General features: G+C 35.9%; 1 protein-coding gene across 1 annotated transcript in view; it reads left to right on the top strand.

Annotated features, from left to right (window-relative positions):
• The window catches only part of ADAM28 (ADAM metallopeptidase domain 28), a 123,196-nt gene extending 114,149 nt beyond the window's left edge, over positions 1–9,047 (top strand). Inside the window, exon 24 of the mRNA XM_088021319.1 lies at positions 8,870–9,047. Coding sequence (XP_087877445.1) covers positions 8,870–9,047 — 178 coding nt within the window. The remainder of the gene's footprint in view (positions 1–8,869) is intronic.
• The last annotated feature ends 2,969 nt before the right edge of the window (positions 9,048–12,016 follow it).

Genomic DNA, 12,016 nt, shown 5'->3' on the forward strand with positions numbered 1-12,016 from the left:
CATAACAGCCTATTTTTACAACGCAGCTTTTATTCCATAAATAAGCCCGTAGCAGTAACCGTTTAAAAAAATTTTAAGAAAGGTCCCAAGAAACCAACTGTTCTAAATTGTTGATATTTTTATGTATTTTTATAATACAAACTTCAAAAGTTTTTTAGGGGTATAATATGCATATGCATATTCAGAAAAGTACACAAAATTTATAATGGTGCAGCTCAGTGAGTTTTCACAAGGCATATATCCCATATAATACCATCTCCATTAAGAAATGTAACACTGACATTACCCTGGAAGACTCAGTCATACATCTTTGGAGTCACTAAATGTCTTCCTTCCTAAGGGATATCTTATATGATATCTAAAAGAATAGCTGAGTTTTGCCTGTTTGGGAATGCATTTCAGTAGAATCATAGAGGCTTTTTTCAAAATATATTGGTGATATTTGTCCATGATTCTGCATGTGGCCGATGGTACACTTTCATTGCTGTCTAGTATTTTACTGAGTGGATATATCAAACTTTACCTTTTCTTTTGGTAGGCAGTTAAGTATCAAGGTAGATCACTTTCGTACAATTTGGGACTAAGTCAATCAGAAGCTAGTTTTCAATCTCTGTAAAGGCTGAAGTATTTTTTGTTTGCCTCTACTAACACAGTACATTCTTTCTCAGATCCCAACTAATGCTGAGGAGCTTATTAGACTCTTCTCCTTCTTGGGGGACACTTAATTCCAATTTTTGCTTTTATAGTACTTGTGAAACTACTGAAAACCCTACTCAGCTTCTTAATGTCTTAATTGAAACCTAAGAAATGCCAAGTGCCTGGAGGAGAATGTTGAGGGGAATGCCAAGTTCACCTCTGTGTACTACTTTTCTCTCTGGGATGCTGGACATCTACTCTAGTTCTTGTTGCCTCAGCTATTCTCAAATCCCTTTAATAGATCACATCTGGATAGATAGTTAATAGATAGATGATAGATGATAGAGGATAGATAGATGATAGATATGATGAAAATAGAACAGCATCTATTATATACATACATATGTATACATATGTATATAATATGTATATACTATTTGTATATATATATATACTATTTCCATGTATACATATATACATATATATCTACACAAATATAATACCCAACTCTATATTCTCCCTTTTTGCATTGTTCTACTTAACATTCAGAGTAATTTTCTCCACAATTCTATTCAATCTCACATCCCCAGAAAATTTGTACAAAGCCTGGAGCATAAACAATTCTAAATATTTGTTGAATAAATGGGCAAACTCTACTGAACCCTCTCTCACTCCTTTTGCTGATATATCTAGAAACCTTTGTTCACTGCAAGCTTACCCTACATCTTCAATCTCTTAACCATCCATAATACCTAAAATCTCACTTTCTATGAAATGACTTTTTTACCTTCCACCTATTTCAGGGATATGTTTCATATACTCCAGTATTTCATACATAAGTGGGAAAACTGTCCGTTCACCAAAGATGGTTTTAAAACTATTGCTTTTTTCACTTTTATTTCTTTTGAGTTCATTGTTGCTCAGGTATCACCTTCTAGTCTTACTCATCTTTGATATCTAATGACTTTTTATCAACAAACATACATTAAAGCTGTGTGGCATAGTTCTTCCTCAAACCCATTTTCCTTTTCTCTGGGTCTTATAGCTAGACAGTTGTCTCAGACTCCCTTACCACTACATGTGACCACGTGACTGAATTTGGCCAATGGAGTTCCAAGGATGTGATTTTATCATTTCCAGTTTGGCCCCATAAATGCTCCACTCTTTCTTTCTCCCTCTTCCAGCTGGATGTTGATTTCAATAGTAACACTGCAACTTACATGTGGAAAATGGCAGTCCCCCTTCATCTTGTGTCTATGAATGGCTGTGTGGAGCAGAGCCCTTTGCTGCTGATTGGATTTCAAATAAACTATATTATGTTTATAACCACTGAGATTTGAAATTGACACGTTACTACCCTTAGAGTTACCTTTGGTGATACACCAAGCTACTTCTCCATATTGATAAATTTTGCTATAATTCTAGAAATTTTAGGATTTTAAGAATGAAAAGTATACTAACATCATAGTTCTTGGACCTTACCATCAGACAGCATGTGGTAACAAACTTTACTTCCATTTCAGAAAACTAGAAAACCTAACGTATTCTCTAATGTGAAGCTCTTGTACATCTAATTATTTCTGTAATTTGTAATCTTAGTTATTTTGTCAATATTAACCAATTTTTTAACGTGTCTTTAGCTCTCCTTCCATTTTTCTCAGCAATTATTCCGAGTCCTCTCTTCTCATCTCAAACCTTCCTCTCATATTCTTAGAATAGTTTTTTTTTTCCCCTCTAGTTCATTAAGATATCACTAGTGGAGGACTGGTCTGATACATGCTCATCCACCGAAGCTGGAAGCATTCCTTGGTTGGTACCTAATTCCTATCCTCTCATATTCTTAGAATAGACTTCTTCTTTGAGGCAACTGAAGCCATCTTATATTTCTTCCACAAAAAATATTTGAATTACTTTAGTTCTCATACCAAGTCCTCTTCTACCTCAGTGACTTAGGGAGTGTATTGCAGACCCTGAAAATCATTTGAAGTAAGTCATTTAATCTCTTAATCTGTAACATGGGAATTGAAATCTTTGAACTGACTACTTAGATCTATTATGATGATAAAAATGGTAAATTATATAATAATCTTTACTTTTTAAGGGATTATTGCAATTCTTATTCATGATGCTGTATTTTCATTTCTAGTTAGATAGTGTTTAAACATGCATCCCCAATCATCAGATATGCTTTATTATGAAAAATTCCAGAATGTTAAGTTGTAAGTTTTACGGGAACAAAATTCTCTGTGGTCAGGATGTTGGTCATGATTTCTTAGTTTTATCATCATAAATTAAGCCCTATGTTTAGTAATTCCTTGGATATTGTATTCATAAGGGTACACATATGTCATTCCTCATTGCCTCCAGATGCAGCAAATAAACAATCTCTTCACTGTTATTTCCACAGTTTTAATTTACAGGCTGAAAGTCAACTATCTAATAAATATCATTCATAGCCCAATCAGATAGTTCAGTTTACAACTTCTTTCATGGTGTGTATGTTCAACGAACATGTTTGAACATCTATTATCTTCAAGGAGCTGTGCTTCTGAAGGATATCCTGAAGATATATCAGGAGATATATCTCCTCATTTTAGGAGATATAACTAAAATGCAATTCACATCAACTGACCAAATTAGAAGATGTCATCTATAAGATTCGTGCATTTGCGGGCACCTGGGTGGCTCAGTCGTTAAGCGCCTGCCTTCAGCTCAGGTCATGATCCCAGGGTCTTGGGATCGAGTCCCACATCGGGCTCCCTGCCTGGCAGGAAGCCTGTTTCTCCCTCTCCCACTCCCCCTGCTTGTGTTCCTGCTCTCGCTATCTCTGTCTCTTTCAAATAAATAAATAAAATCTTAAAAAAAAAAAAAGATTCATGCATTTGCTCCAGCTGCACCTTAGAACTCATTCCAGATTCCTCTATCTCCCTCGGTTGCTACAGCCAATCAGTTAACAAGACTGACAATTTTATTAGCTAAATATTTCTCAGATGTGTGCCTTCTTCTTAAGGTCTTTAGCATTTGTCTCTCCATAACTTGACCCTGCATATATCACAAGTTTTATGTCACATACCTATGACTTTTAATGTTATATCAAAGTCATGGAGAACATATTATACTTCTACAAACATATTATGATTTTCTACATTCCCTCGGCTATGCTCATGTAGTTTTGTCTCACCAGAATGCCCATTCTCTTGTTTTTCTCTTTTTTTTCCTTCCAAATCTTTATTTAAATTCTAGTTAGTTAACATATAGTGTAATATTGGTTTCAGGAGTAGAATTTAGTGATTCATCATTTACATATAACACCCAGTGCTCATGATAACAACTGCCCTCCTTAATACGCATCCCCCACCCCCCATCCACCTCCTTCCATCAACCCTCAGTTTGTTCTCTATCATTGAGTGTCTCTTGGCTTCCCTCTCTCTCCTCTTTTTTTCCCCTTCCCACACATTCATCTGTTTTCTTTCCTAAATTCCACATATGAGTGAAATCATATGGTATCTGTCTTTCTCTGACTGACTAATTTCGCTTAGCATAATACACTCTAGCTCCATCCACATTATTGCAAATCATAAGATTTCATTGTTTTTGATGGCTCAGTAATATTCCTCCGTATATCTATACCACTTCTTCTTTATCCATTCATCAACTGGACACCTGGGCTCTCTCCATAGTTTGACTATTGTTGATAATGCTGCTATAAACATTGGGGTGCATGTACCCCTTTAAATCTGTATTTTTGTATTATTTGGGTAAATACCTAGTGGTGTAATTGTTGGATCGTAGGGTAGTTCTATTTTTAACTTTTTGAGGAAACTCTGTACTGTTTTCCAGAGTGGCTGCACCAGTTTTCATTCAATCAACAGTGCAAGAGGGTTCCCCTTTCTCCGCACCCTTGCCAAAATTAGTTGTTTCCTGTGTTGTTAGTTTTAGTCATTCTGACAGGTGTGTCTTGGTATCTCATCATGGTTTTGATTTGTATTTCTCTGATGATGAGTGATGTTGAGCATCTTTTCATGTCTGTTAGCCATCTGGATCTCTTCTTTGGAAAAATGTCTATTCATGTCTTCTGTCCATTTCTTAACTAGATTATTTGTTTTTTTTGAGTGTTGAGTTTAAGTTCTTTATAGATAGTGAATATTAACCCTTCATCAGATATGTCATTTGCAAATATCTTCTCCCACTCTCTAGTCTGCCTTTTAGTTTTATTGATTGTTTCCTTTCCTGTGCAGAATCTTTTTATCTTAATTAAGTCCTAATAGTTCATTTTTGCTTTTGTTTCCCTTGCCTCCTGTGATGTGTCTAGTAAGAAGTTGCTATGGCCAAGGTCATAAAGGCTTCAGCCTGTGTTCTTTTCTAGGATTTTGATGGTTTCCTGTCTCACATTTAGGTCTTTCTTCCATTTTGAGTTTATTTTTGTGTACAGTGTAAGAAAGTGGTCCAGTTTCATTTTTCTGCATGTTGTTGTCCATTTTCCCCACCACCATTTGTTGAAGAGACTGTCTTTTTTCCATTGGATATTCCTTCTTGCTTTGTTGAAGATTAGTTGACCATATAATTGTAGGTCTATTTCTGGTTTTTCTATTCTGTTGCATTGATCTATGTGTCTGTTTTTGTGACATTACCATATTGTCTTGATGACTACAGCTTTGTAATATATCTTGAAGTCTGGAATCATGATGACTCCCACTTTGATTTTCTTTTTCAGGATTGCTTTGGCTATTTGGGGTCTTTTGTGGTTCCATAAAAATTTTAGGATTGTTTGTTCTAGCTCTGTGAAAAATGCTGTTGGTATTTTGATAGGGATTGCAGTAAATGTGTAGATTGCTTTGGTAGTATAGACATTTTAAAAATATTTTTTACCTCTTGGTTAGGTTTATTCCTAGGTATCTTATGGCTTTTGGTGCAATTGTAAATGGGATTGATTTCTTGATTTCTCTTTCTGCTGCTTCATTATTGGTGAATAGAAATGTAACAGATTTCCTTACACTGATTTTATATCCTGAAGCTTTGTTAAATTCATATATGGTTCTTAGTAATTTTTTGGTGGAGTCTTTTGGTATTTCTACGAAGAGTATCATGTCGTCTGCGAATAGAGAAAGTTTGACTTTTTCCTTGTCAATTTGAATGATGTTTATTTCTTTTTGTTGTCTGATTGCTGAGCCTAGGACTTCTGGTACTATGTTAAATAACAATGGGGATAGTGGATATCCCTATCTTGTTGCTCACCATAGGGGAAAGGTTCTCAGTTTTCCTCCATTGAGAACGATACTAGGTGTGGGTCTTTCATGTATGGTATTTATGATGTTGAAATATGTTCCATCTATCCCTACTTTGTTGAGGGTTTTTATCAAGAATGGATGCTGTATTTTGTCAAATGCTTTTTCTGCATCTATTGAGAGGACTATATGTTTTTTATCCTTTCTTTTATTAATGTGGTGTATCATGTTGATTGATTTGTGAATATTGAACCCACCCCTGCATCCCAGGAATAAATCCCACTTGATCATGGTGAATAATGCCTTTAATGTACTGTTGTATTTTATTTGCTAGTATCTTCTTGAGAATTTTTGCACCCATGTTCATCAGGGATAATGGCTTCTAATTCTCCTTTTTAGTGGGGTTTTTGTCTGTTTTGGAATAAGGTAATGCTGGCCTTAGAGAATGAGTTTGGTAGTTTTCCTTTCATTTCTAGTTTTTGGAACAGTTTGAGAAGAATAGGTATTAGCTCTTCTTTAAATGTCTGATAGAATTTCCCTGGGAAACCATCTGGCCCTGGACTTCTGTTTTTTGGGAGATTTTTGATTACTTTTTCAATTTCTTTGCTGATTATGGGTCTGTTCAAATTTTCTAAATTCTTCCTGTTTCAGTTTTGGTAGTTTGTATGTTTTTAGGAATTTATCCATTTCTTCCAGATTGCCCAGTTTGTTGACATATAATTTTTCATAATATTCTCTTATAATTGTTTGTATTTCTGTGGTGTTTGTTGTGATTGCTCTTCTTTCATTCATGATTTTACTTATTTGGGTCCTTTCTCTTTTCTTTTTGATAAGTCTGGTTAGGGGTTTACCAATTTTGTTAATTCTTTCAAAGAACCAATTCTTTGTTTCATTGATCTGTTCAACTGGTTCTTTTTTGTTTGTTTCTGTATCATTTATTTCTGCTCTAATCTTTATTATTTCCCTTCATTGCAGTCTTTAGGCTTTGTTTCCTGTTCCTTTTCTAGCTCCTTATGGTGTAAGATTAGGTTGTGTCTTTGAGACTTTTCTTGCTTCTTGAGGTAAGCCTGTATTGCAATATATATTCTTCTTAGGATAACCTTTGCTATATCCCAAAGATTTTGGACTGTTGTGTTTTCATTTTCATTTGCTTCCATGTAAATATTTATGCTCCCAAATTGGGAGCACACAAATATATAAATCATTTATAACAAGCATAAAAAAACACATTGATAATAATACAGTAAGAGTAGGGGATTTTAACACTCCACTTATAGCAATGGATAAATCATCTAAGCAGAAAAATCAACAAGGAAACAATGGCTTTGAATGACACACTAGACTGGATGGACTTAACAGATATATTCAGAACATTTCATCCTATATCTTTTCAATATCTATGTCCTCCCCCAAGTTAAGGAAGTTTTCTGGTATAATTTGTTCAAACCTTCTGCTCCTTTTTCTTTCTCTTCTTCTGGGATTCTTTTCATACGAATGTTATTATGCTTTATTGAGTTGTTGATTTCTCCAAGTCTACATTCGTGATCCAATACCTTTCTTTACCTCTTTTTTTCAGCTTCATTATTTTCCATAATTTTTTCTTCTATACTAACTGATTTGTTTCTTTGCTTCATCCATCCTCGTTGTCATTACACCCATTTGGCTTTGCATCTTGGTTGTAGCATTTTTATTTCAGCCTGACTAATTTTTGGTTCTTTTATCTCTGCAGTTCTTTTATCTCTGCACCTTCTCTAGTGTCTTCTATGCTTGTCTCAAGCCAAGCTAGTACCCTTATGATTATTGTTTTAAATAAACATCTTACTTGTATTTGCAGTGATTAAATCCCTGGCCATGACTTCTTCCTATTCTTTCTTTTTTTAAAATTTATTTTAATTTTTTAATTAACATATAATGTATTATTTGTTTCAGGGGTACGAATTCCCCATCTTGTCATTTTGTCTGGGTCACTGTTTTTTGGTGTGTGTGATTGTTAGGAAAGCCTGTTTTATTCCTGTTCCTGAGAAAAATGACTGTGTTAAAAAGAGGTCCAAAAGAAAACAAAACAAAAAACAATCAAAAAAGAAGCTAGATCCTAGGTGTGTTTTGGTCTGCTTGTTAAAAGAAGCTAGATCCAGAAAAATAAATAAAATAAATAAAATAAATTTCAAAAAATTAAAAAAATTGTTTTAAAAAGGAAGCTAGATCTTAAGTGTGTGTTGGTCTGTTCATTAAAAGAAGTTAGATTAAAAAAATAAATGGCGGGGGGGAAGCTAAATCCTATTTCCCCTAGAGTTGAAGGTTTACAGCACTCTATGACTTGGTGTGTGTGAAGAATTTGTGTTGGGATTTTGGGGGAGGGACAGGCTACTCTGAATCTCAGATGAACTTGCCCTAATGAAGATGTACCTGTAGGGCACGGGACGGGGAGGGGGCGGGGGGGTGTGGGGGCACCCACGAGGAGGTGCTGTAGGACTCCATGTAAACAGCTCTGGCCTCCACTGGGTGGTGCTGTTTTGCTCCCTGAAGTCAATCAGTGCTGATGGGGATGGAGAATGGTATTGCCCCACTCTTTCATCCCTAGAGCAGGGAGCTCATTCCCACCACTCTTCAGGAAGCCCTCTCAGAAGAGCAAACAATTACTCTCTTGTGTCCCAGGCTTCTGCTAGATCCCTGCCGTCACCCTGCCTGTGTCTGAGCTGTCCACCTGCCAAGCAGCATAGCAGTCTTGTGTTTTATCTCAGGCACAAGTGGCTGGGTTTCAAAACTCCAAATTTAGAGATCCACGCAGTCTGGACTGGTGCTGATCCTCTGGGGGAGGGTCTTGCTGCGCTGTTGCCAGTGCCTGTTTGTCCCAGAAATCGGTTGTACCACCATGCAGCAATTCATAGTTTATGGTAAAGTGCAGCTAAAAGCTGACATGAAGGTCTGCTGCCCTCAGGCGGTGTCTTTGTTCCTATGCTAGGGCACAGGACAGCATACTGGTGCTGCTGGTTCTTTTGCCTCTGAAGAGCCTGTGCCACCACTCTCAAATACTTCAAGCAGCTTCCCTGTGACCCAGGGGATCCTCAGACTACTCTGCCCACTCCTGTATCTCCACCCTTCTTCTCCACTGGTGTACCACCGATCCTGCCAAGTACAACCCTGGCCGTGGTGCAGACCTCCAAAACTTCAGACTCTGTGCTCTGAGTATTCAGGGATGCCTGGATATCATCTGACTCTTAATTTCAGCTCAGTTCATGATCTCAGGTTCATGGGATCAAGCCCCGCTTTGGGCTCCACTTTCAGTAGGGAGCCTGCTTGGGATTCTCTCCATCTCCTTATGCCCCTCCCCCTACTCACGTTCTCCCTCACTCTAAAATAAATAAATAAATCTTAAAAAACCAAAATAAAACAAAACAAACTTGTGGTATTCGGCCCCTCTCTCCCTTTCCCAGTCAATGGTTTTGGAAAAGTTTCTCTTGTGCAATTCCCTCTACGTGCTTTCACTCTCTCGCTGTCTCTTTCTTTCTTTCTCCCTCACTCTTTCCATGATCAAGGCTCCCCCCACTTCGTAGCACCTGCAGCTCTTTTCTCCCCCAAATCAACTCGCCACAGATCCTACCTTCCAGGATGTGGCATTTTTTTTCTACCTCTAGCTGTGCAATTTTGCTGTTTCCATCCTCCGATCGGTTTTTTGGGCGTTCAAAATGATCTAGCTGTGCTCAAGGGATGAGGCAAGCTTCAGGTCCCCTTACTCCACCATCTTAACCACTCCTCCCTATTTGTTTTTCAGCTAATATTACCTAGTTCTCTCCACCCACCAAATGATAGGCTTCTAAAATCTACCCCAACACAATGCACAAACTTCAACAGTCATGCATAGCATTTATACAAATTGTATCTGTTTGTAGATTTATCTTAATTAGACTTTGTTGCAGGAATACCTCAATAGTAAGGATAGTATCAGGGTCATATTGGAATGCCTAGAAATGTAGTATTAACTTAATATAAACTCAAACTTAACATGGTCTCCATAAATATTTATCTTGCAATACTGTTAGATAATTAATAAACAAAATGAAATTCCACTTAATAGAGTGAAAGTAGAATTTTAAACTGCAATAAGAGTTGCCAAAAGGTAATAAAACAGCTCCCAAATACTGAAAGACATCATCATTCTAAAACTGTATTTCCAGCTAAACTACCATTAAAGAATAAGGTAAAATAGTCTCAGCAAAAATGAAAAGAAAACATGAAAGTGCTTCTCTAAGAAAATTTTAATGACGTGTTTATCAAAGAACAGTTAACCCAGAACAACACAGGTTTAAACTGCACAGGTCCACTTACACCTGGATTTTTTTTTTGAGAAAAATATAATACAATACTGTAAATCTATTTTTTCTTCCTCATGATTTTCTTAACATTTTCTTTTCTTTGTTTTACTTTATTATAAGTATACAGTACATACTACCTATAACATACAAAATATGTGTTAATCAACTATGTTATCAGTAGGCTTCTGGTCAACAGTAGACTATTAGTAGTTAAGTTTTGGGGTGGTTAAAATTTATACCGAGATTTTCAACTGCACAGGGGGTCAGCACCCATAATCACCACATTTTTCAAGGGTCAACTATATGTTTCACTAGGAAATTTCTATTTTTAAAAAAGAACTGATGTTAAAAGAACCTGTGAGTAAAGAAGGTGGTATATATATGAGTGATTTCAATTAGCATCATCTGTATAAAACACACAACTAATGATAATGACTAATTTGGGCATGAGAATCATGATAGAACTAAAATACTTGACAACAACATGTAAGGTGGCAAGGAGTGGGTTATGGATAAGAGTTAAACTGTGCCAAGGCCTTGTATTATTTGATAGTAGAGATGTTAATTAAGATTATATTCTGTTACATTTTAATGACAACCACTATAGGTTGTATGTAGAATGTTGATCTTCTGGATCAGCAAAATAAGTATAAAATTACAAAGAAAACTTAAATGACTCAAAAGAATATAAAAGGATGGAAAACAGGCTAGCTAGACCTAGGGAAGTAACTATAAAATTTACAGTCACATCCTAGTAAGTCCCCAAATGTATCAGGAAAATTAGCCTCAGCAGTTAAAGAGCATAGATTTCTAGATTGGGAAAACTATAAAAGGAAATGCAATTTGGTGATAACTCTCTGAGAAGTTTCATGTCAATGTATATGAAGAATCTCACATCGATTTACCTTTTTTAATTAAATAATACCATTTCTAGTAACTAGTAATTTATCTACAAGAGGTAATTAGAAGTGGCAATTGAAGAAATATACACATACTGAGACACACATAAACACAGAAATGCTTCATGCTGTGCAAAAAAATAACAGTTTCCCAAAACCCTCTATACAATAAGAACTAAAGTTTATAAATTTTAATTTCCTTTTATTTCTTTTCTTTTATTAGTAAATAGAAAAGATATAAAAATGCCACAATGTTAATGGAAATCCTTTCCTGATGATGGGCCTTTAGGTAGCCAACTTTTTTTTCTTAAATATTCCCTTGATATTTATGACCATGAAAATTCATTATTTTTGTAATCAGAAAAATACTGTAATTTTTCTGCAGTGGTGTGCTTCAAATGTACTTCATATGCAGGATAATTAGGTTGAGGCTCATAGTGCCAGGAGAATCTACATTGTGCAATTCTTTATAGTCTTACATGTGTATGTGTCATGCATATGTGTGTATTACCTTGTACAAATTTTATAAGAAGCTTGAGGTAGGTGTTGTTATTATCTGTTTTTACAGATAAGGAGACTAAAGGTCAGGGAGATTACAATATGCAAGTTTGTAAGACTTTACCTAGTACTTGCTTTATAGATTCTGTGTTCTCTGTGCCAACTTCTCAAAATATGTATGGACTACTAATACCTTTTTTAAATTTGTAGATCAATTTCTATAAAGTTACTGAATGGCAATTGTGGTGGTTCAGTTTGGTGAGTATGCAAATATGTACACAGGCATCTCAGCCTCAGCTGATTCTTTCCCACCACTATGGGAACACCAGGGCCAAGCCGCTGTCCAGATATAAATTCCTTAACAAGCTGTAACCACAGACATAAACACCTCTCTTAAATGAGGAACATTCTCATGATCTTGACACTGCAATTTCTTGGCAATTTC

This window comes from Eumetopias jubatus, unplaced genomic scaffold, assembly GCF_037043125.1.
Source record: "Eumetopias jubatus isolate StellerSeaLion01/CBP00866 unplaced genomic scaffold, mEumJub1_p1.0 scaffold_2, whole genome shotgun sequence".
Classification (NCBI taxonomy): domain Eukaryota; kingdom Metazoa; phylum Chordata; class Mammalia; order Carnivora; family Otariidae; genus Eumetopias; species Eumetopias jubatus.